The sequence below is a fragment of the Erythrolamprus reginae genome, chromosome 2 (genome assembly GCF_031021105.1).
Source record: "Erythrolamprus reginae isolate rEryReg1 chromosome 2, rEryReg1.hap1, whole genome shotgun sequence".
Taxonomy (NCBI): Eukaryota; Metazoa; Chordata; class Lepidosauria; order Squamata; family Dipsadidae; genus Erythrolamprus; species Erythrolamprus reginae.
In genome coordinates this window covers 153,045,026-153,071,478 of record NC_091951.1, presented here as the reverse complement: position 1 = coordinate 153,071,478, position 26,453 = coordinate 153,045,026, and the positions used below count along the sequence as shown (strand labels likewise).

General features: G+C 43.0%; 1 protein-coding gene across 1 annotated transcript in view; it reads left to right on the top strand.

Moving 5' to 3' along the window:
* NHERF1 (NHERF family PDZ scaffold protein 1) overlaps positions 1-26,453 on the top strand; it is a 97,063-nt gene that overhangs the window by 51,339 nt on the left and 19,271 nt on the right. The window contains exons 2-3 of the mRNA XM_070739971.1: positions 10,541-10,702; positions 18,698-18,851. Coding sequence (XP_070596072.1) covers positions 10,541-10,702; positions 18,698-18,851 — 316 coding nt within the window. The remainder of the gene's footprint in view (positions 1-10,540; positions 10,703-18,697; positions 18,852-26,453) is intronic.

Here is a 26,453-nt window from a genome sequence, read left to right as displayed (position 1 = left end):
GGAGCTCAGGGTTGTAGCTTTTTGCCAGTGCAACATCCCTGTGAGGTAAACTAGGCCGAGGCCCGAGACTTTTAAAAGTGTGTCAAGACCAGTGAGTGCTGCAAACTTCATAGGGATCTGAAGACAGGGATCTGAACTTCTAACTGAATATTTATTTTTTTGATTTGATTTGATTTGATTTGTATGCCGCCCCTCTCCAGAGACTCGGGGCGGCTAACAGCAATAATAAGACAGCGTATAACAATAATCCAATACTAAGAAAAATTAAAACCCATTATAATATAAAACCAAACATACATACAGACATACCATGCATAAAATTGTAAAGGCCTAGGGGGAAAGGGTATCTGCCCATTTACATTAACATCTTTTACTGAAAGAGTAGTAGATCCTTGGAACAAACTTCCAGCAGACGTGGTAGATAAATCCACAGTAACTGAATTTAAACATGCCTGGGATAAACATATATCCATCCTAAGATAAAATACAGAAAATAGTATAAGGGCAGACTAGATGGACCAGGAGGTCTTTTTCTGCCATCAGACTTCTATGTTTCTATGTTTCTATGTTTCTTTTTTTGCTCTAGGTAAAAAAACAAATTTAAGACTTGCGGACTTCTGGGAATTAAAGTTTTTAGTCAGCATGCACAGCTGGCTGAGGAATTCTGGGAGATGAAATCTTCAAGTCTTAAAGTTGCCAAGTTTAGAGACTCCTGGTGTAGGCTCTGAAGCTAAACACCATTAACCTTTAGTTCTTGAAAGTGAGCCCATTGGCCTATTCGGGAATCCTTCATGCTTTTCACATTGCAGAAAAAGATAACGCAAAGCACTTCTGTACAGTTGCTTTAGAAAACTGCATGAAATGTATCTACTTGGGTCATCAGAAGTTACTAAAAGCATTTTTTTCCTTTCAATTCCCATTTATTTTCCCAAATGCTGGGTCTTATATGTTGGATGCATTTATGTCTATTGCTGTAGAGTAGTCATAGACTTTAATTTTGTGGTTTCCATGTAGTTCATTTTAGAAATCTAGTTTAGAAATACCAGGCTGGAGAGAAAGAGAACAATGGGCCAGTCACTCATATCAAGAAACCAGAGCTCTGATTTAGCAGGAGCAAATGAGCTTCAACTGGTATTTGCTATATAATTATTCTGCTTGGTTCCTCTTGACAGCCAGAGCAGATAAATCATCTCTTGCTCCATTAGTGGTTGGCTTAGGGTTGCACGCAAACTGGTCCCTCTGTCTCTCGTTGCTTTCCTAACGTGCCAGTTATGTAAGTAACCTTAGTTGGAACAGCCGAGCGTACCAGTATGTTTTTCTCAACCACAAGACATCAGACCTGATCAGGGCGTATGAGAATTGCGTGGTTGAGTTTGGGATTGTTCTGTTTCAAAAGGTTGTTGGAGGTCAGCACAATATTTTCCCTTCCCTTCTAACCAGTCCCAGTTTCCAGACTTTCACTTTGGTGTTAAAAGTTCATCACACTCCATTCTAGTCAATTTGGATATCAAAGAAGCCAAATTTCAAGTGCTGGAGCTTTTTTTTTTTTTTTTTTTTAAATTCTAGTTGCCTCTTCCATGAAAGCCACTAAAAAAGTATTTCAAGGAAACAAGTTGCCTCATTTAAATTTTAAAAAAACCACACTCCCGGGTTTCAGTATTAAAATCTGATTGCATAACTCTGATCAACACAGAAGCAATACAGAACAAGACGCTGTCTTTAGAATACCAGTGGTTTCTCCTCCACTACTACTCATTTTGCCTTCCCCCCCCCCCCAAATGTGGGTGATAAAACAGAAATCAGATACTTTTTTTCCGCCTGGGACAAAAAAGGGTTCTGCAATCTCTGGAATTGTTTGAAACACAGAAGGTGCCCAGAGAATGGTTGAGGAGGCGAATGTTAGGAGCAGAGCTGAAGAAACCAGTCCAATCTCGACTAGAGTTTTGCAGAAAGAGAGAAAAGCAAAGCCATTTATTTATTTACTGGCTAAAGTTATGCTGGGATGCCCATTGGTTGGGAGCATGTTATACATTGTGTGATGGATGGCTTGGCCATCCATCTACTCTCTACTGAAGATTATAAAATGAAAATGTCATTCAATTTGTGGATTAAAAGGATTTAAAAAGGAATAAACATATATCCATCCTAAGATAAAATACAGAAAATAGTATAAGGGCAGACTAGATGGATCATGAGGTCTTTTTCTGCCATCAGTCTTCTATGTTTCTATGTTTCTATGAATCTTTACTGAATTTGGCTATTGAAATGAAACCGGTATGTTTAAATGCAATATTATAATGATGATGATGATGATAATAATGATAATGTGGAGTGATAAATGATTGTTTTTAATCTCATCCAAGCAAAATTGTTATTGCCTGACAAAATGAGTTATGGGCATTTTGTGTGTTTGTTGTGATAGTTGCCATTTTTCTTTAGTGTACAGGAAGTCCTCAACTCACAAGTTCATTTAATGACCGTTCAAAGTTACAACAGCGCTGAAAAAAGGGACTTACTGTTTTTTGTTGTTTCAACCTTACAACCATTGAACGTCCTCATGGTTACGAGATGCCTGTGAAGGGGGTCATCTTTGTGACAGTTCCAGTTTCCTGGGGTTGTGTGACCCTCTTTTGAGACCTCCTGATAAGCAAGGTCAACGGGGAAACCAGATTCACATAGCAACTGTGACAAGAAAATTCATAAAACAGAGCAAACTTCACTTAACAAATATCTCACTTAGCAATGAAATGAAAATAGAAAATAGGCTGAATTACGGTTGTAAGTTGAGGATTACCTATACAAGCGGTGGGTGCATTTTAGAAGGAATGACTGGCAGCTGCTACCATAGCTATCATCAGAGTGGAGGGCTATTCTTTTATCATTTCCGTCAACAAAAAACCTAAACATAACTTCTTTTAACTTTAATGCCATTTTGGGGGGGAAAGGCGTCCCTTGTACGTGTCTAACAAGCAAACAAACAAAAAATAATATTCACCCATGTATATATTTGACCTTTGACAACATAAAGCTTTTTTGTTTCTGAGAGTAGAAGCACGCCTGCTAAGAGAAATTTGGGTGGTGAAGACCAATTGTCCTATGTTCCATGTATTCATTCCCAGCAATCATTCCATATCCCGCAAGACAGATATGTGGAAAATTAAGCTGAAACCCTATATCGCAAATCCTTTGATTCCTACATTTATAAGTGGGAAGAGTTTGTTTGTTTGGGTTTATATGCTGCCCAATTCCTGAAGGACTCTGGGTGGCCCACAGTCAAATACAAATAAAATATAACATAAAACCTCCTAAAAATAATTTAAAACAATCTAAAGCAAACAATCATGTAATTCATAACAGTTAATGCCAAGTCTTTATAGCTTTTCAGAAGGCTAGTAGGGTGAGTGCAGTCCAGATCTCGGGAGGTACATGGTTCCAAGGAGCCGGAGCAGCCACAGAAAACGTCCCACGGCCCGCCAGCCGACAGCTCCGGGTCCCATCAGCTCTTTAGGTGATGGGACCTGGAGAAGACCGACCCTGTGGGCCCTTATCAGTCACTGGGAGGTATGCGGTAGGAGGCAGTCTTGAAGATAGTCTGGCCCTAAGCCATGTAGGGCTTTAAAGGTAATTAACCAACACTTTGAATTGTGTCCGGAGACCAATCGGGAGCCACGAGTTGAGATCTCAGAGAAAGTCCCTCCTGTTGTTGGATATTCTTCGGTTCATGTAAAACGTTCCTATAATGTGTGTTGTTTTCTTGTATCTGCCAGCATATTTTAGAAGGTGCATCTGATTTTTGAGAATTTTTTTTTTTAAAAAAGGGGTTCCAGATCGAGATTACTGGGTAGCTAAAACAGCTGTCTGTTGAAAAGGCAAAGAAGGCATAGTGTGCCCCTTAATAGTGTTGTTGTTTAGTCACCGTGCCTGTCTCTTTGTGACACCCTGGACCAGAGGTCTTCAAACTTGGCAATTTTAAGACTTGTGGACTTCAACTCCCAGAATTCTCTAGCCAGCTATGCTTGCTGAAGAATTATGGGAGTTGAAGTCTACAAGTCTTAAAGTTGCCAAGTTTGAAGACCTCTGCCCTGGACTGTAGCACGCCTGTCCTCCACCGTCTCCCTGAGTCTGCCCAAATTTACTCCACTGCGTGGATGACACAATCTAACCCTCATCATCCTCTGCTGTCCCTTCTGTTTTGCCTTCAACCTTTCCCAGCCCCAGTCTTTTCCAGTGAGTCCTCTCTTCTCATTTGGTGCTAAAGTACTTGAGCTTCATCCCTTAATATAACGTGGGACAAAAGCCCCTATAAAGATTTTACTCCCCCCCCCCCAATGTATTGGAGCTCCCAAAATAACTTTTCCTTTTCTTATGGGGTGATCGGGATTCTTAATATTCAGCTCGCATTCTGTGATTATATGTATGTGCTTTCCGCAGTCATCTTGCTGTTGCTTATTTTTCCATCGGGCCCTTCAGAACATTTGTCTGCATCCTTCAATAATAACTAAGGTGATGAGCATCACGATGCTGCTTTTCTTAAACATTTGGTTTTGCTTGAAGCCATAATTAACTACCGAGTGTTAAATAGGTCGTTCCTCGTGGTGGGAAGGACGGTGAGTCCATTAGCGTGCTTAGCAAATCAGAACTCAGTTTCTAATAAAAGATCATACAGATTGTCTTGTGTAATAACTGCGTAAGAAGAGCATTGAGGCCAAGAAGGGATGTGTCATAGCTGTAGACTTCTTGAATGCAGAAGTGGCTGTTATGGAAAAGAGCACAGTTCATGCATAAGAATAAGACTCAATCCAGGTCAAATCAAGGGAAATATTTCTTCACCCAGAGGGTCGTTGGTTTATGCAATTCACTTCCAGAAGAGGTCGTGACAGCTGTCAGCCTGGATAGCTTCAAGGCAGGATTAGACAGATTCATGGATGCCAAGTGTATCGGTGGTTACTGAAATGGATGTCCATGTGCCGCCTCTATGTTGGTTGAGGCAGGCAGGATTCCCTTGAGTATCATTTGTTGGGGGTCAGGGGAAAGGGAGGGTCTTGCCTTCTCTTTCTGCTCAAGATCCCCATGGACAATTGGTGGGCCACAGAGTGACACAGAATGCTGGACTCGCTGGGATTTGGCCTGATTCAGCATGGCTCTTCTTGTGTTCTAGGTCTCTGACACGGCAGGCTGATTCCCACACGACAGACAGAAAAGACAATATGGGTAATCCCAGAACCTTTTGACAGTGGCTTAGACCAGTGTTTCCCAACCTTGGCAACTTGAAGATATTTGGACTTCAACTCCCAGAATTCCCCAGCCAGCGAATGCTGGCTGGGGAATTCTGGGAGTTGAAGTCCAGATATCTTCAAGTTGCCAAGGTTGGGAAACACTGGCTTAGACTGAGGCTACATTCAACTGTCTCTTCTACTGGCATACAACTGTTAAACAGATTGATTCCAAATGTATTCATCCCACAACAGAAGGGGGAAAAAAGCCCTAAATGGCTCAGGGCCAGACTATTTAAGGAACCGCCTCCTCCATCATACCTTGCTGTGGCCAGTAAGGGCCCACAGAGTCGGCCTTCTCCATGTCCTGTCTGCCAAACAATGTCAGTTGGCGGGGCCTTGGGGAAGAGCCTTCTCTGTGGTGGCTCCGGCCCTTTGGAATCAACTAACCCCAGAGATCCACACTATCTCCACCCTAGCTGTTAAGGCCTGGCTTTTCCGACAGGCCTGGAATTAGGATTGACTGCAAGTACAGTATGTATGGGCTTTTAAAAAATGATGTTATTGTTTTTGATTGCATCGTTGATCTTATTGTTATAGTTTTATTGCTTTTTATTGCTGTTGCATTTATGATTACTGTGAGCTGCTCTGAGTCCGTTTTGGAGTGAGCGGTATATAAATACAAACAATAAATAAATACATAAATAGAAATATTTCCCAGATATTTGTGCCTGTGTAGCGGTGATCTGTCACGCATGAAAAGATATCATGAATGGTCTGCCCCCAGCTTGCCTTAGATCCGATTGTCTGAATTTCTGAGAGTTTTTCCACGTATGGCAATTGAGGATTCCTCAGGCTGGAAAATATGGCTATGTGAAGTGGAGATAATACCCTGTTTCCCCGATAGTAAGACACCCCCGATTGTAAGACGTATCGGGGGTTTCAGGGGGGTCAGCTAATATAAGCCGTACCCCGAAAGTAAGACATATGTCTTACTTTCGGGGAAACACGGGGGTATTGCCGGGGGGGGGGCCCGATGACGTCGCTTCCAAGCTCCCCGCGCACCCTTCGCCTCGCCGCAGCGCCACCGCCTCTTCCCCGGCTTGGCAAAGCGAAAGACGGCGCTGGTCCGAAGCGATCTGAGCGGGCCACGGCTTGCAGCGAAGGCGCTTGTCCCAGCAACCGAGTCCTGCCGAAACTCGGCTGCAAGCGGCCAGCAGGGCCGACCAGCTCCGAGGCGAGCGGCCGGAGCTGCGCCCTCCTTCGCCCGCCTCCTTTCCGGCAGGCAGGTGGGGCTGCCCAACTGCACAGAGCGGCTCCTCCCCTCCAGACACACGCTTCCCCGACACGCGTCTGTGGCTCCACGCATGCACGCCGCTTGGAGCCCTGAGGTTGAACTTGGAAAAGGGCTCACGAGGCTCCTGTCCCGCGGCTGCCCTTCTGGACTCTGGGGAGATGCCTTCGGGAACGCGACCCTTTCGATTTTTTTCCAATGTAAGACATACCCCGAAAGTAAGACGTAGTGGGGCTTTTGGGGGTAAAAAGAAAGTAAGACACTGTCTTACTTTCGGGGAAACACGGTAGGAGTTGTAATCAACACAATTCTATTTATTTGTTTGTTTACCTGCTTACTTACCTTCACTTCTATGCTGCCTATCTCGCCAAAGCAGCTCTGGAAGGAGCCAAATTTTTCAGACTTTCATGCCTTGTTTCATGTCCTCCGTTCTCCAGTATTAGACACCAAATCAACCCATGGGGAAAATCCCAGAACTGGCATTTTCCTGGAAACGTCTTTCCTTCCTCCCGAATAATGAGGCTGTGCAGCCTTCGCTTTCTCTTTCTTTTTTTTAGGAAGAGCATTATATATGTATTATATATATTATATTATATTAGATTTATTAGATTTGTATGCCACCCCTCAGTGCAGTCAGGCGGTAGGGAAAGCAAGTAGGATGCTTGGCTGCATAGCTAGAGGTATAACAAGCAGGAAGAGGGAGATTATGATCCCGCTATATAGAGTGCTGGTGAGACCACATTTGGAGTACTGTGTTCAGTTCTGGAGACCTCACCTACAAAAAGATATTGACAAAATTGAACGGGTCCAAAGACGGGCTACAAGAATGGTGGAAGGTCTTAAGCATAAAACGTATCAGGAAAGACTTAATGAACTCAATCTGTATAGTCTGGAGGACAGAAGGAAAAGGGGGGACATGATCAAAACATTTAAATATATTAAAGGGTTAAATAAGGTTCAGGAGGGAAGTGTTTTTAATAGGAAAGTGAACACAAGAACAAGGGGACACAATCTGAAGTTAGTTGGGGGAAAGATCAAAAGCAACATGAGAAAATATTATTTTACTGAAAGAGTAGTAGATCCTTGGAACAAACTTCCAGCAGACGTGGTAGATAAATCCACAGTAACTGAATTTAAACATGCCTGGGATAAACATATATCCATCCTAAGATAAAATACAGAAAATAGTATAAGGGCAGACTAGATGGACCATGAGGTCTTTTTCTGCCGTCAGACTTCTATGTTTCTATGTTTCTGCGTGGACTCGGGGCGGTTAGTAGGTAGGTATGTTTATATTGCCTGGCAATCCATAAGCCACTTCTGGTGGTTTATGCTATCTCTGGATAGAAAGTGCTTCGTTTTTTTCTTAACAGTTCTACAATTAAGATAAGGTAAGCGGATTGGAAACTAAGCAGGTTCAGACCTGGTTAGTGGTTAGCTAGGCAGCCTCCAGAGAATAACTGGGTGGTAGGCAGTGAAGGGCTACCAAAATTTTTACTACCACTCTGTGGGTGTGGCTTATGCAGGACACCCTGTATTTTCTTTCAACATCTTTCAGTGCAAATTGGGTTCTCTGGGCTGGAGCTCCATTTTCGCTACCCCACTGCGTCCCTCCATCCGTCCCCCCTGGACAGGGCAGTAGCCCACCCCCTGGTGGTAGGCCAAATTGGCCATTTCAATGCATAAACTGGCTGCTAAGAACTCTCTGTGGCTGTGTCCATGAAATCACTTGAGCTCTATACCTGAAGGAGATACTCTTGACAAACCAGAGACTAGCAGAACTAGGTAAATAAATCTGACCACATACGCTGCGGGGTGAGGTGGGAATTGTTATTACATGACATCAGATACACTTCGGCTTTATTCTTCTCTGGGAGACAGTTTGTGAGATGCAAAATTTGATGTAAATAAACCACACTATGTTGATGAGTGAGATAGCTCTGGCAAGATCTGGGCACAATCTTGTTGGTGGTGGAGTTTTCTGAGTGTTTGCTTTTCCAGAAACCTCACCTATTCCATCCGAGAGGTTGGCTTCAGTATCTGATGAGGTTGAAATGGCTGCGTGGGAGATTGGGTGTGCCATCTTCTTCTTTTCTTCTGGACACCTTTAGCAGGTGGTAAGAGCTACTACCGCCATGTTCGATCCTCCTATGCCTTGCCTGTGGTCAAGAAAGAAACCTGGAACAGAGTAGCACCTGGAAGTGACCCAGTCCAATAGAGGAAGTCTAAAAGGCAGTGGTTGTCAACCTTCCTAATGCCACGACCCCTTAATACAGTTCCTCATGTTGTGGTGACCCCCAGCCATATGTCTAGTGCCAATTCTCCCAACAGAACTTTAAGCTGATTGGCAGGAAGGTCAGATTGACACCCCCACTGTAAACACCTGATTGGTCAGATTGTAAAAATATGTTCCAAGGCTCCAGAATAGAAACTTTAGTTCCGAACACCATGGGAAATTTGTCTTTTCCCATGGTTTTAGGCGACCCCTGTGAAACGGTCATTTGACCCCCAAAGGGATCCCAACCCCCAGATTGAGAACCACTGCTATAAGGGGAAGGCTACTTACCATATGTGTACCTGCAAATGTTATTGGAACTGTTAGTAAACATTCAACTGGCGCTGTTCTTGAGAAGCCTTAATTAGCCCAAAAGACCAAATTGCTTCCCCTTATAAACATTCCAAGGGAAAGTCACTTTTCAATGACCTTCTACTGACTTCTGATGTTCACCTGCCTGAATTGTTCTTCTTTGTTCCTGTCGGCATATATATGTTAGCTTTTTTCAGAAAGGCCTTGCTGAAAACTGAACGCTTTCCCTGCTTTGAACGAGGTGCTTATGCATATTATGTAAACGCACGTAAGCGTTTTATGCAATGCAGTTCCGTACAAATCCAGCTTTTGTTAAATAGGACTCTTATGCGCTACCATGAAATATACTGTATATATACACACCAGGACATTTAGTTCCAGGAGCACCCAGGGAATGGGTGGAGGGAAGGTTAAGAGACAGAAATGCCCTCAGCCTTGAAGAAAGAATTTGAGTAGTAATTGAACAGCTCTGGCCTTGGGCTGTTTCCCCCGCCCCCCTTCCTCCATAAATATCACTCGCAGGCAATGAGAAAGGTGTAATAAACTAGAAAGGCATATCAATCCATAGTAGCAGATAATTATTTCCTCCTTCTCTACTGTTTTTTAAGTTGGTTTATTAGGCTGACTTCATAAGTGGTTGTACTACTAATATTTCTGGGAGCGTGCACCAAGCTATGAAAGCTAGCCCGTCAAGGACATAACCCACTCCTCTAGAGCAGTGTTTCCCAACCTTGGCAACTTGAAGATATCTGGACTTCAACTCCCAGAATTCCCCAGCCAGCATTCGCTGGCTGGGGAATTCTGGGAGTTGAAGTCCAGATATCTTCAAGTTGCCAAGGTTGGGAAACACTGCTCTAGAGAGCCCACATTTGCATTGTTGTATACAGTGTTCCCTCGCTTTTTGCGGGGGATGCATTCCGAGACCGCCCACAAAAGTCAAATTTCCGCGAAGTAGAGATGCGGAAGTAAATACACCATTTTTGTCTATGGACAATATGACAAGCCTTCCCTTAACACTTTAAACCGCTAAATTACCATTTCCCATTTCCTTAACAACCATTTACTCACCATTATTACTGGTACTCAGCATTGAATAAGACACTTAGTGATCCTGATATTTATAAACATAATTATTTATTAACAATAACTATTTTTTTTGTTATTTATTTGCAAAAATTATTAGTTTGGCGATGACGTATGACATCATCGGGCAGGAAAAAACGTATAGAAAAAAACCCGCGAAGTATTTCTTAATTAATATTTTTTGAAAAACCGTGGTATAGGCGATTCGTGAAGTTCGAACCCGCGAAAATTGAGGGAACACTGTATTAGGCCTGCTGCTGGCAAGACTCAGATCTAAACAGATGCTGATCAAAAAGAAATGGATTCAGTGACAATAACTGAAAACTGATGTCCCCGGTATCTTTTATCGTTTCTCTTCTTTAGAAAGAGTTGAGGCCTCGTCTCTGCCAGATGAAGAAGGGCCCCAACGGATATGGGTTCAACCTCCACAGTGATAAGACAAAACCAGGCCAATACGTCCGGGCTGTGGATCCAGATTCTCCAGCTGAAGCTTCAGGGCTGCGGCCTCAAGACCGTATCATTGAGGTATGTATTGGGGGGTGGGGGGGTGCACTGTGAGTTGTTTGTTTGCACATTAATTGTTTGTTGCACATTAATTAGCGTTTGACTAACCTAGACACTGTCTTTTCAAAGAGAACTGATTCAATGGAAGTTGTGATCCAAGAGTTGTGCCAGCTTATGCATTTCTGGGCTTTTCGACATCACCTCATACCCCTTGCTTGTTTTTAAGCCAAATAAATTTGCCCAATGAATTTGGGAAAGTAAAATTATTATTATTATTTATTATTATTATTTATTAGATTTGTATGCCGCCCCTCTCCGTAGACTCGGGGCGGCTTACAACAATAACAAGAACAATGTAAGAACAAATCTAATAATTTAAAAAACGCTAAAAAACCCATTATTAAAAGCAAGCATACACACAAACATACCATGTATAAACTGTATAGGCCCGGGGGAGATGTCTCAGTTTCCCCATGCCTGACGGCAGAGATGGGTCTTAAGAACTTTATGAAAGGCAAGGAGGGTGGGGGCAGTTCTGATCTCCGGGGGGAGCTGGTTCCAGAGGGTCGGGGCCGCCACAGAGAAGGCTCTTCTCCTGGGTCCCGCCAAACGACATTGTTTAGTCGACGGGACCCGGAGAAGGCCAACTCTGTGGGACCTAATCGGTCCCTGGGATTTGTGCGGCAGAAGGCGGTCCCGGAGGTATTCTGGTCCGATGCCATGAAGGGCATACCCATTGTCTGATGTGAGAGTAATTATTGTTATACAGTATAATATTTCTATACCTTGTCATAAAGCATGTAACTGTGTCTTTCCGAAATGCCTTTTCCTTACAGATAAGTAGAATTCTCTTTCTTGTCTAAGATCTTATCCTCAAGGATCCTTGTAGACTATTTTAGAGTAGAGAGTAGAATAGAATAGAATACAATAGAATATAATAGAATTCTTTATTGGCCAAGTGGGATTGGACACACAAGGAATTTGTCTTTGTTGCATTTGCTCTCATTTGTCAAGAATGATGAGGTACCTATTAATATATTTTAACATAAATTAAGATCTCAATTCTTGGGCTCCTCTCACAATTGCTATCTCAGCTGGCAACAGGGCTCAACTGGATACCTTTGGCACAGGAGCTCGGTGGATCCACCTCCGTGATGCTTGTTTGGAATCTTCAAATTGTCACCACTAATTACAACACCATCCAGCAAGGCATGTCCCCGCCCTGAGGAATTTGCCAATTAAATTAGAGCATGGAAAAGCAATTTTTAAAAAATGTTGGAGGCAAAGGTAGCAGGGGAAGAATGTGCTTATGATTTAAAAGGAATATCCTTGAGTTGGGCTTCAGCATGAGCTTAACGCTAGATGAACGTCTCGATGGACAGTGTCATAAGCACAATAGGATAGATTGGATCGGGGTGAAATACTACCAGTTCAGCCCGGTTCAGTGGTGGCGGCCCATGGTTCAGAGAACTGGTAGCGACGGCAGCACAAGGCTCCGCCCAGATGCCGCCATTTTTGTTTTTTAATCCTCTGTGCATGCGCAAATCCTTCTTCACATGCACAGAGGAGAGGAGTGTGTTATGGTGTGCAAATCACACACGTGCAAATCACACAGCTTCCGAACTGGTAGAGAAGGTAACTAGATTTCACCGCTGGATTGGATGTTGATAACCCAGGCTCAGTTTCATGCCAAATAGCCTCTTTTAAAGATCAGAGGGGAAATGCCAATGGTAGGGAAGTTATGACCAAGTCTGGGAACCAAAGATAAGCATTATTATTTTTTTATTATTTTTCATTAGACAAACAAAAACAAACAACATTCAACATTCGAGGAGCTACCATTGCTCTGCTTGTAGCAGAAGTCTAACTAGTACAGAAAAAAAATCTAACTATAATCGGATCAATACAGAAATATAACATGCACGCTCTACGTTCTTGTTAAATTTAACTCTGTATTCTTTATGTTATAGTTTATATAACTTTAATTAATTTTCTTTTCTATAAAATATCAAATACTTAAACTAGTAATAAAATATAAAAAATAACACTTTAAAATTTATAATATTGCAAAAATACTCTGTGTTTATATTGTTTTTAAACTATTACATTCTATCTATTATCATGTTATAGATTTTTAAAAATTCACTTATTTAGTATGGTGGAATTTTAAAAATAGTTGTAAAATTAAATAAGTAAGAATTTATAATTATTTGAACTTATTAATTTGAATGTTAACTGTATGCATACATGAAAGAACATTTAGAAATTAATATGACAAGGTTTCTCATTTTTAGTTATACTAAATGGGAACCAAACACAAATAGATCTTCTGCACTGGGTCATTTTACAGAAAGGCTTTGGAAGGGCTAAGTTAAACCAAGATTATTCCTCTGCACTGTCCGAGGATTTGTAAAAGGGTGAGATTTTTCTGAAGCCATCACCGTTGCATTGCACAATCAAAGCTGTCAGACACGCATGGCTAGAGATGAGGCTATGCAACACTGTAGATATGTGACATTTTATACAATCTCCCAACTACCCACTTCCATAGATGCCTTCTCAGCATGGAATGCTGTTCCAGTCTTTAGGGAGAAATGAGCACGAATGGCACTTTTTGGAGGATATGAGTTTAGCCAAACGGAGTGGAAGTGAAGGCTAAGAAGGTAATTCTCTAGATTGTGTCAATATACAGTATAAGCTAGGAAAAGGAGAGATATAAACATATACAGCTTCTACTGTGTGTACATTTATAGACCCATTATTAGTATTTCACTCCTATAAAAAAGATAAGCCTAAGGCCAAAGGTTCCATAGACAATTTAAAGCCCTACATAGACAATTTAAAGTCCTACATGCAGTGAAGGGCTACCAAATTTTTTACTGCCACACTTTGAGTGTGGCTTATGCAGGACACCCTGCATTTTCTTTCAACATCTTTCAGTACAAATTGGGTGCTTTGGAGAGGAGCTCCATTTTTGCTACCCCACTGCCCTTCCCCCCCCCCCCCGTCCAGGCGGTAGCCCACCCCTGCCTACATGGCTCAGGGCCAGAGTATCTCCGAGACTGCCTTCTACCACAAACCTCCCAGTGACCAGTAAGAGCCCACAAGGTTGGCTTCTTCTGGTCCCATCAACTAAACAATGTCAGCTGGTGGGTCTGCGGGGGAGAGCCTTCTCTGTGGTGACCCCGACTCTTTGGAATCAGCTACCTCCTGAAATCCGTACTACCCTCACCTTCCGGAAAGCTGTCAAAACCTGGCTTTTCTAACAGGCCTGAGACCATTGATTAGTGAGGTCAGCTTATGAATGTTTGGATGACTATAACTATTCTAGATTGAAACGTCTTTTACATGGATCTATACCTGCTTTTTATTGTGAGCTGCCCTGAATCCCTATGCAGTTGGGTGGCACATACATACATACATACATACATACATACATACATACATACATACATGAGTTTGTTTGTTTAAATTGTTTTCACACATATTATTTTTACCCTAAAGTGTGCTTCGTTTAGCCTTCTACGGATCAACTGCACAGAAAGGAGATCTAGCAACTAGGTTATTTGTTACTTCATTATGTCACGAAACCAAGCTTGGCCAGACTTAATTGGTCGGTGTTGTGGGTGTGCCTTTTGTGTTACATGCGTTGTTTTGCATGCGCCCAATCATAAAGCCTTTGGGGCCCTAAAGGCATTCTGGTAAATAAAGATGATGATAGAGTCGGTGCTTGCTGTGCAGCACGCCAGCTACGCTTCTATTATGTTTTAATTAAAAGATCCTTTAAAGCAAACTAAGAAATTTGCCAACACAGAGGGGGAGGTGTCAGAAAGATGCTGGTGCTCACGAAGTCTATATTGCTGACCCTGAATTGAATGATCAAGCCAGCTTTGTTAAACGAACAGGGGTGGGAAGTTGGGCTGGGCAGATCAGTGCAGCAGCATGATGAAGTGAACCCCATGCCTTTTCTCCATGCATTGCAATGTTGCATGTACTGTATACTCCCAAAGGGGGAAGGTCATCTACATTCTAGAAAAAAGCAGTGACTTGCCAATAGATCAGGGGTCCCAAACCCCCAGGCCACATCCCAATATCGGGCTGCAGGCTGCTTAGAATCGGGCCGCGTAAGTAGTGAGCAAGCGTGCACGCACAGTTTTGCTTGCGCCAGCAGCAGGAGAGTACATCATCATTATTATTATTATTATTATTATTATTATTATTATTATTATTATTAATTAGATTTGTATGCCGCCCCTCTCCGAAGACTCGGGGCGGCTCACAACAGTAATAAAAACAATATAGTAGTGGAACAAATCTAATATTAAAAAACATATAAAACCCTGTCATTACTTAAAAAACCAAACAGCACATTCATACCAAACATAAAACAAAGTATAAAAAAGCCTGGGGGAAAGGTGTCTCAATTCCCCCATGCCTGGCGGTATAAGTGAGTCTTGAGTAGTTCAGCTCCATTTGCGTGAGTAGCAGGCTTATGTGTCTGCCCCCAGGCAAATGGAGCTTCACCCGCACTTGCCCACCCACCCTCCTGCCGGCCTGCAAAGCCAGAAAGATTGGGAACCGCTGCTACAGATGTCTATTTTGCGGGGAATGAAACAGGAAACCTTTTAGCTCAAAGCGAAATTAATGCAAGGGTTGTAATATGCAAGTCATATATCCATATACCCTCTGTGGGTGCGTTTTGTACTTCCTTTTAAAACTACTTGGGTGGAAAATTATTTATAAAGATAATAAAGGTGGGATAAAAGCAATTATGGATAAATAAATACAGCCGAGTTTCTTATTCTCTGCTGTGAAGTCATACTGACTAATAAGAATGACTTAAGTTCAGTGAGCAGGAGTTATGGCATCAACTAAAGGTCAGGGCTGGGAGTATCCACTTTCAGTCTAATTAAAATTCTGATACATGTTGTAATTTATTTTTTATGATTTATAGATTGCCTTTCAGCACATGGGTGCTCATTAGGCTCTGGGGACAAGTCAGGATTATACTGCTGTTGCTACAATCTAGCCATATCCATTCCTGACCTGTTTGTTGTGTTATACAAGACACTTCCCTTTCGAGATAACAACCACAATGTGGCCTTATATTCTTGGTCAAAATAATGCCTGACCATATTTGTTAAGAAATCCAGAAACCACAAACATGGTATTTTAAAAATGATAATATAATCTGCAGCAAAATTTAATGGCCATGTTTCCTTCTTCCTTCTTGAACCTTCAGATAGGGCAAAATTAGGCTCATCTTAATATAGAGTAGTGTTATGTTTTTGCTAAGCTGTGGCTTACTTCAAATTTAAAGTGACCCAGTGACCATTTCCTCATAAAGATCTTGGTATCCAAAGATCTTGCTGCTCTTGAATGACACTACATAAGCAATGGGTTTTATAGACTGCATCTGTGGTTCTGATGTTCTCATCCTCTTATGTGGACCCTTGCACTTCCTTGGAAACCCATGGGAGAATTTTCAATAGGAATGCTTATGTTATTGGACAACTTCTGTCCATCAAAAGTAACCTTGTCTTCCACCCATTGATTCCCACTGAAATACCAGTTCATAATAATGAGAAATAATGTAACCCAGAAAAAGAAACAGAAAGAGATAGAAACAAGGTAATTTATAAAGCGTAGTTTACAATAAAATCCAAAAATGAAATAGAATAAAACATAGATAGGCTGTATAGAATAAGGTCCAGCAGAATAGCTGGCATATATGTTAATCGTTAGACCCTTAGGTTCTGATACCAAAGTAACCTATACAGCATAAAGTTGTATGCTTTTGTATGTTATGTTTTTGTTTGTATACTTGTGTGTCTCTGTTTCTGTCGTTTTAAATGTAAATATTCAATAAAGATTTTTTTTAAAAAAAGTAATCTTGTCTTCAAGGATTATGCTCCATGATTTTTTGCAATGTATGTGAAGGATTAACGTCAGGTGTAAGGAACAAGGTTTTAATAGAAATGCAGTCCCTTGAAGATGGAGCACAGCCATGATTTAGATCCAACTACCTCATGTTCACATGGAGTGCTAAATTTGGAAAGGCAGTTCAAGCTCTAAAGCAGCCTTTCATTTTGGAATTATTTTGCCCAAAAGGCAGTGTCATAACCCAAATATCCTTGTCCACAAAAAAATATTAAACATTAAAACACACTGGTTAAGGATGTTGAGAATTATAGCTTGATACATTCGGAGGGTACAAGATTGAGGAAGATTGTTTGAGGGGCATTTACGTCACACACACACCCAAAAAGGCCTTTACTACATGTGTCTCCCTGAAAAGAAGACCCAGTCTCATGTTCTCTTGACCCCCTGAAAAAATGGCTAGGGCTTCTTTTCAGGTGGGTCTAATTATTGACTCACCTCGCTGTGGCAGCTCCAACAGCCCTCTCCAGCAGGGACCTGCTGCTGGCTCACTTCTGCATCCGCTTGTCACATGCCGCCTCCAGCCTCCATTTTGCTGTCAGAGCCTTCCGGAAAGTTCTCTGCAGCCGAGAAACTGGCTCTGGAATGACACGATGGAACTCCCCATGGCTTCTGTTTTGCCAACAGAGACCTTCTGGAAATCCCTCTACAGCCGATGCAGAGGACTTTCCAGAAGGCTCTGGTGGTGAAATGGAGGTTGTGGGCAACATACGCTTCATTCTGGGCCTGGTTTTTTAGTTGCAGAGAGCTTTCCAGAAGGCTCTGATGGCAAAATGGAGACCATGGGTGATGGGGGGTGGGCAAGTGGACACAGAAGAAGCGACTGCAGAAGAAGGTGAGGCAGGTGTCAGGGTGTGCAAGGTCTGGTAAGTAGGGCAGCTCCATCCCACCATCCACACCCTAGCTTAATTTTACCTCACTCTGCACTCCGGGATGGGTGGGATAGGGCTAATTTTGGGGGTAGGGCTTCATTTGAGCACATACGTTCAGAATATGATAGGCTTCTTTTCGGGTGGGTCTTGTTTTAGGGGAAATACGGTATATGTAATTTAGACAGTTAAACATAATTTCAGACAATAGAGTGCCACAGTTTTAAATATCTTATCACATTGGCCAAAGACTCAGCTCTGATGATTCCTATTACTTTTGTGGGAGACAAGATACCATATCAAATCATAAGATATCATATCGTGTATCATAAGATACCAATCAGCAATCGGTACTTGCTGATTGTTGTGGGGTAGACGCCAACATTTCTAAAGTCTCAATATTTGGGTACTTGCCTAAATACGTGTTTCCTGAGTCCTACCAGATTGGGTGGCATAGAAGTCACTCAGGCCCTCATCACCTCGAGGTTCGACTACTGTAATTCTCTCTACATGGGGCTACCTTTGAAGAGTGTTCGGAAACTTCACATCGTGCAGAATGCAGCTGTGAGAGCAGTCATGGGCTTTCCCAGGTATGCCCATGTTACACCAACACTCCGCAGTCTGCATTGGTTGCCGATCAGTTTCCGGTCACAATTCAAAGTGTTGGTTATGACCTATAAAGCTCTTCATGGCATTGGACCAGAATATCTCCGGGACCGCCTTCTGCCGCACAAATCCTAGCAACCGGTTAGGCCCCACAGAGTTGGCCTTCTCCGGGTCCCGTCGATGAAACAATGTTGTCTGGCGGGACCCAGGGGAAGAGCCTTCTCTGTGGCGGCCCCAACCCTCTGGAATCAACTCCCCCCGGAGATCAGGATTGCCCCTACCCTCCTTGCCTTTCAGAAACTCCTTAAAACCCACCTCTGCCGTCAGGCATGGCGAAGTTGATTCCCCTGGGCCGTTTCCGTTTTATGTATGGTTTGTATGACATGTATGACTGTTTTTTATATTAAGGGTTTTAAATTGTTTTTAATAATTGGATTTGTACTGTTTTGTTGTTGTGAGCTGCTCCGAGTCTTCGGAGAGGGGCGGCATACAAATCTAATTAATAATAATAATAATAATAATAATAATAATAATAATAATAATAATTTTAAAAAATAAATTAAATTTGTTTGGGCTCAGAGACTTATTTCTTTCCTGGCAGGTGAATGGACAATGTATGGAAGGCAAGCAACACTCCGATGTTGTTTCAGCCATAAAGTCTGGTGGAGATGAGACCAAACTGCTGGTAGTGGACGGTTTAACAGACGAATTCTTCAAAAAGTGCAAAGTCATCCCCTCCGAAGCACATCTGAAAGGTAGGGCATTCGTTTGCTAAAGAAGATATCATTGTGGTTTGAGTGAGATTTAAAGAACAACTCCTTTCTAGACAGAGACGGTGTGAGTGTGTTTGTTTGAATGCATGTGTGAGGCAAGCATGGGCCTACTGGATAGGTTAGCAAAGAGCCCCTCCTGACACTTCTCATTTTCTGCCTTGGAGTCCTGGACCTTCTGTTGAAAGAGAAGGTGTGGTGTAGCTATGTCTTGGTCTTGAGTAGAAATAACTAATCTCACCAGAAACAAGACAGAAATTAGAAGTCCCGTTAAACATTAAATAAATCCCAGTAGTCTAGAATGGTCAGGAGCAACGTGCTATGTGAACATCCTCAATAGTTGAAGTATTTGGCATGAAAGAACTAAAAAGTGGGAGCACGATGTCATTGGCTCATTCATAAAGGCAGAGTTCATTTTTAAATGAGTTACAAGATGTTCTTCCACCTTTAGGGAATGTAAGAAGCTGCTTCGTTTTGAATCACCCTCTTGGTTTATTCAGCCCAGAATTATGGGTACAGAGTGGTAGCTGCTGTCCATGGTTCAGCACAGTTTGCCCAGGACAGTCCTGAAGGGGATGAAGATAGATTTTTTTTCTGTATCCAAAGCATGTGCTGTACTATTGAGGGGTACATTTTCCCTCAATAGTAGAACAAAGACAACACCTCCGCAAATCTGGTTAATGTTTTCAAATGCTGGCCTGGTTCTACAGATTAATGAATGTTAAATTTTATATCAATGAAATTAAATATTGGATATATAAGCCAGTAGGCCTGTCCTTGAAAAGCATGGGAGCTGGAATGCCTCACTGCTTTCATACAAATAAGAGTCTGCCTTTCTTTTTTTTAAAAGTTTTTTATTTATAATACAATTAAAATAAGAAAGGGAAAAAACCTTTGCGCATGATGGGAAAAAAAGTTGGACATGATCTAACATTCCAGTCTGAACATTTCCATCAAGTTATTTCTCCTCCTAAATACAACTCTTTATCTTTCTATAAATATATTCAAATTTTATATACAATACTAAATCCATTTTTCTATAAGAGTATCTATATCTCCAATTTATCTCTGATTCATAATCCTAACAATCCTCCTTGATTCCCACCAATGGTACAATTTATCCCAGATTTCAAAATATTCTGATTCGTTCTTGTCTTTCAATTCCATCGTAAATCTATCCATTTCGGCACAAGACAGTATTTTATGTAATATTTCTTCCTCTGTGGGAGTTTCTTTGTTCTTCCATTTATGTGCAAAAGCCAATCTAGCAGCAGTCAAGATACACAACATCAAATAAATGATTCCCTTGCCATATTTATCTATGCCCAACATCTATGCCTAAACCCAATAGGAAGAATTCAGGTTTGGGCTCTTTCTCCATCCTCCTTGCTCTCCACACCCAGACACAAAATATAATTTTCCTAAAAACCAGAAAGACATTAAAACCGAGCTGGTTTAAATGATTGTGATGAACTAGCACAAAGCACATTTGAGACACACTAAGCTCTTGCAGGGGATCACCAGCATCCCAGTAATGGAAGGATAAGAAAACCAAGAAGGTGAGAGACACATGCCAGCTCACCCTTTTCACATGCTCTTGGCACTCAGATGTCAAATTAAGAGCTTGTACTGTTGTTGAGATCTGCAGACAACAGGTTTGAAGCAGGGGCTGCCGTACTTCACAATCTTACGCTTTGAGCATTGATAAAAACTGGGAGGCTCAGGGGATGTGGCTGCCAGGATTTTTGATTTGTGTTTAAATTTCTGGATTAAGCTGCCAGAGTCATTGTACCTCAGTTTTAATCTCTATTTCATCAAAGCAGTAGCAGCAAATGCCACACTGCCCGTATTAACAATGCATTCATGGGCATGGAAATACAGATGACCTGCAGGTTGCCCATCCCTGCTCTAGATTCTGGCCTTAGAGTTCATGGCTGGCATAAGGTGAGGGCTTCCCAAAACATCTACGCCCTGGAGGGGGAATTCCCTTTAGCTCCTGCACAGAATTAAGATTAATGGATGACTGTGGTGGAATCTGCACCTTTAAAAGATGTCCAAGGCATCACGGGTGTCATTCAGACAGATTTACAGATGGGGATCACAAATGGATACAGTGATGGAGCTTTGATGCTGGCAATTACTTGCTCAGGCTTCTGTCCGGAATATATGAACAGTCTCTGTTTCTCTCTGCACAGTATAATTCTTGGATTAAAAACCTATGGATGGATGGACGGATGGAAGGAAGGAAGGAAGGAAAGAGAGAGGGAGGGAGAAAGGGGGGAGGAAGAAAGGAGGGAGGGAGGAAGAAGAAAAGGGAAGGAAGGAGGGAGAAAGGGAGGGAGGAAGAAGAGAAGGGGAGGGAGAAAGGAGGGAGAAAGGGAGGGAGAAGGGAAGGAAGGAGGGAGGGAGGGAGGAAGAAGGGAAGGGGAGGAAGGGAGGGAAGAAGAAGGGGAGGGGAGGGAGGAAGGAAGGGAGGAGGGAGAAAGGGAGGGAGGAAGAAGAGAAGGGGAGGGAGAAAGGAGGGAGAAAGGGAGGGAGAAGGGAAGGAAGGAGGGAGGGAAGGAGGAAGAAGGGAAGGGGAGGAAGGGAGGGAAGAAGAAGGGGAGGGGAGGGAGGAAGGAAGGGAGGAGGGAGAAAGGGAGGGAGGAAGAAGAGAAGGGGAGGGAGAAAGGAGGGAGAAAGGGAGGGAGAAGGGAAGGAAGGAGGGAGGGAGGGAGGAAGAAGGGAAGGGGAGGAAGGGAGGGAAGAAGGGGAGGGGAGGGAGGAAGGAAGGGAGGAGGGAGAAAGGGAGGGAGGAAGAAGAGAAGGGGAGGGAGAAAGGAGGAAGAAAGGGAGGGAGAAGGGAAGGAGGGAGGGAGGAAGAAGGGAAGGGGAGGAAGGGAGGGAAGAAGAAGGGGAGGGGAGGGAGGAAGGAAGGGAGGAGGGAGAAAGGGAGGGAGGAAGAAGAGAAGGGGAGGGAGAAAGGAGGAAGAAAGGGAGGGAGAAGGGAAGGAGGGAGGGAGGAAGAAGGGAAGGGGAGGAAGGAAGGAGGGAGGTAGGGGGGGAGGGAGAAGGGAAGGAAGGAGGGAGGGAGGAAGAAGGGAAGGGGAGGAAGGAAGGAAGGAAGGAGGGGGGAAGAAGGGAAGGGGAGGGAGGGAGGAAGGAGGGAGAAAGGGAGGGAGGAAGAAGGGAAGGAAGGGAGGGAGTGTGTTTTTTCTAAAGGAGAATCCTCGTATGAAAATCTCTCATAGGTAGCCCTCAATTTACAACAACAATTGAGCTCAAAGTCTCTGTAGCTAAGCAAGACATTTGTTTTACCCCATTCTATGACCTTTCCAGTTAAAATTGTTCAGTGAATCACTACAGTTGTTAAATTAGGAACATGATGGTTAAGTTAATTTGGCTTCCCCATTGACTTTGCTTTTGACAGTCTTTTTTTCAATGCCCTTCTAAATTTGAATGGTCCTCAAGTGAATACTTGTTTATCGAGGACTACCTTATTCAAATGGATTGATTGACCTTGGGAAGGATTTTTATGTTTGTGTGAACAAACGGGGGCTGTGTGTGTGTGTGTGTGTGTAGAGGCAGAAGAGATTGCTGCCCATTTTAACTGCGCCATGAGTTCTGGCCCTCATTCCTCCTGCGTGAGGGCGCTTTTTCTAGCAAGACCACATTCTTCCTCTTATCAACCCACATAGATGCTTTTGTGTTTTTGTCTGCAGGAGACTTCATTTATGGAAGGGTCAATAGAAATAATTGCAGTGATGCAAAAAGAATCCATATGTTCTATGTATTCATTGTCTATTCTGCTTCAAAGTTAATTGGGCAGGAAGAAGTAATTCAGGGGATGAGATCTTTTTAATGATGATTAAATAATGCCATAATAAAGGGCCTTACCATTAACTAAATAATAACAGCTTCCACAATGCATAATGAGGGAGATGCTAGGATCTTGAGGAGTGGCTAGGAATGACTTATTTTAACACATCGCCCAATCTATTTTCTTGCGTGACATTATTAGAAACAATTAAATCCTAAGTATGTGGATGGGGTCAAATAAGTTTGGCATCCATATATAAGAGGAAACTATTTTCTGGTACTTGGAAAAAGTAGGTTTCTAGGTTAAGCATAATCTAGTTTTTTAAAGAGAGGAACATCTGAGGGGAAAGCGTCTGTCCTTGGCTTGATGGAAGAGTCTCTTGTGCATGCTCTGTCTTGGGAAGAAAGGAACTGGATCAGCAATCCAATCACTCTGGAAATGTCAGGATTTAAGAACTATCTCTAGTAGGGCAGGTACAGTAGTACCTCTACTTACGAACTGAATTCATTCCATGACCAGGTTCTTAAGTAGAAAGGTTTGTAAGAAGAAGCAACTTTTCCCATAGGAATCAATGTAAAAGCAAATAATGTCTGCAATTGGGGAAACCATAGGGAGGGTGGAGGCCCTGTTTCCTCCCAGGAGATTCCTAGAGAGGCCCCATGGAGGCTTCTCCCTGCCTTTTCTGGCCCTGTTTCCTCCCAGGAGATTCCTAGAGAGGCCCCACAGAGGCTTCTCCCCACCTTTTCTGGCCGTGTTTCCTCCCAGGAGATTCCTAGAGAGGCCCCACGGAGGCTTCTCCCTGCCTTTTCCGGCCCTGTTTCCTCCCAGGAGATTCCTAGAGAGGCCCCACAGAGGCTTCTCCCTGCCTTTTCCGGCCCTGTTTCCTCCCAGGAGATTCCTAGAGAGGCCCCACGGAGGCTTCTCCCTGCCGTTTCCGGCCCTGTTTCCTCCCAGGAGATTCCTAGAGAGGCCCCACGGAGGCTTCTCCCTGCCGTTTCCGGCCCTGTTTCCTCCCAGGAGATTCCTAGAGAGGCCCCACGGAGGCTTCTCCCTGCCTTTTCCGGCCCTGTTTCCTCCCAGGAGATTCCTAGAGAGGCCCCACGGAGGTTTCTCCCTGCCTTTTCCGGCCCTGTTTCCTCCCAGGAGATTCCTAGAGAGGCCCCACGGAGGCTTCTCCCTGCCTTTTCCGGCCCTGTTTCCTCCCAGGAGATTCCTAGAGAGGCCCCACGGAGGCTTCTCCCTGCCTTTTCCAGTTACAGTTTCGGAGGCTTGGGTTTGTAAGTGGAAAATGATTCTTGAGAAAAAGCAAAAAAATCTTGAACACCCGGTTCTTATCTAGAAAAGTTCATAAGTAGAGGCGTTCTTAGGTAGAGGCACCACTGTATAAGACACCTTCATTCATTCTTCTTCTTCTTCACAAGGCTCAAGGAAAGGGACCATCCCAAGTCCCTCTGCTCCATGGAGAGGGGCATACAGAGTAGTTTTGCAAGAAGGAGGAGGCCTCCGATGCCAGATCATTGAATCAGAGGTGTGAGGCATGGGGAAAGAAAAAGCTATGTGTTACGGTATTGACATCTGACCTTCAGACCTTCAGGGACCTTCCAACAAGCAGCCTTTTGCGAGATAAAATGCTGTGTTTTGCTCAATAGCTCTGAGATGAAAAGGCACAATAGCACTGAGTCATCTGATTACTAAATTATTTAAACGACTTTCAAAGGCTAATTATTGGCTTTTAAGAACCTGAGAAGTTCTTCACCTCTTAGTTTGCATGGCTGTCTAGCACCGAGTGAGTATGTGGAACTATCTTCCAATTTAACATATGGGACATGTATTTCACTTCTGATTTGTGCTAGGATCTAATTAATGACCAATCGGCAAGAAAGTTCTCACTGAGAATCCAGATTGGGGAAGGTTCGTAAGGCAGGAAGAGTCCAAGAAAGAAGAGCTTCCTATTTTATGATTCCCTGGATCAAAGCTGACCTTTAGTACACAATTCACTCATTTGTTTAGCACACAACAGAGCTGAAGATGTTGCTACTCTGTATTGATCTCTCTTCACATGATGCATTCTCAAACCGACCTCTCTTATACAATATATTTTTGAATTTGGATTGCCTGCTTTGGGATCCCATGAAGAAGGCATAGTTATGAGTGGTAGATTGAGGTGGGGGTGGGTGGGTAAAGGAACATTTCTGGGGCATTTCAGTGGGACAGGATCAGTTACCTAAGACAGAGGAACAGTGCTCTTTGGAATCTCTTAATCCATTTAAGCATTCCTCTTCTAAATAGAATTGGTTGCTTGTTAGCAGGGTAGTTGATTTTGATTGTTCTAACAAGATAAGCAACTTTTGGTTATGGCTGGTCCTTAGCTAAATAATCCCTAGGAAATCCCTAGGCCGTGATGTTGAAGAATTAGCCTAGAAAAAGGCAAGATTGCCATGAAATTGCCAAGACAACTGCTTGGATGCTGTCCCTAAGTGTCTCCCTAGCAGACCATAGAAATAAACCATATTTACACATATGTAAAAGAGGCAACAAAAAGCTAATAAGGAAACACGTCTACAATATATATCTTCCAACAACCAACACTCAGATGAAGAGGAATTAGTACTAGACCAATGGTTCTAATGCCATAACCACTTAATATACTTCCTCATGTTGTGGTGACCCCCAACCATAAGTCTAGCCCCAATTCTCCCAGCAGAGCTTTAAGCTGATTGGCAGGAAGGTCAGAGGGACACCCCCACTGTAAATGCCTGATTGGTCAGATTATAAAAATATGTTCCAAAACGCCAGAATAGGAGCTTCGGTTCCTAACACCATGGGAAGTTTGTCTTTTCCCATGGTCTTGGATGACCCCTGCGAAACGGTCGTTCGACCCCCAAAGCGGTCCCACCCCCAGGTGGAGAACCATTGCACTAGACAAACAATCACGCAGTAAACAACAGTGTAATCAAGAAACTATCAGGGAGAAAAACACAACCCAGCACCGGCAGTGCAAAATTCCTGCGTATAGACAGGGAGCAAACCTCACACTCACCAGCATGATGATGATGCTCTCTAGTTGGGTAGCAAAATGTCTGCAAGCAAAGAATCAAACTCATAGAGCAGCAGGGATTGCAACAGTTCAACCCTGAGCTGCAGATAGTCTCTACTGTAGGACAGATGAATATACTGTAAATATAAAGTATTAGCATTTGGAAAAGTATCTAAGGTATTCCAAATGGTTAAAAGAAAAGTTTTCATCTTCAGACACAATATCCCTACAGCAATTGCTAATGCGTAAAACAGCAGGAAAGTCTCGGTGGTGCCAGATGGAATAAGCTCAAGTCAAGCACAGAAGTGAGTACGCACGGGGATGATGAAATTCCCTTCTTAGTTCCATCCTACTGCTCTGGACAGGGACGGGATGGGCTGCAAGGATATTGTCTGTAGCCTTAGGCTGTGCTTGCCAATTTCCAAGAGCTCAAGCAACACATTGCTGAGGAGCAACTTGAGTGAGCTTCTGAAATTTCTGGATTCTTCCCAGAGGATTTTTGTTTCCCTTTTTCCAAGGGCATAGAGTGTTTAAAAGCTCTGCGTGTGTCTACTGCAAACCTTAGAAACATAGAAGACTGGCGGCAGAAAAAGACCTCATGGTCCATCTAGTCTGCCCTTATACTATTTCCTGTATTTTATCTTAGGATGGATATATGTTTATCCCAGGCATGTTTAAATTCAGTTACTGTGGATTTACCAACCACGTCTGCTGGAAGTTTGTTCCAAGCATCTACTACTACTACTACTAC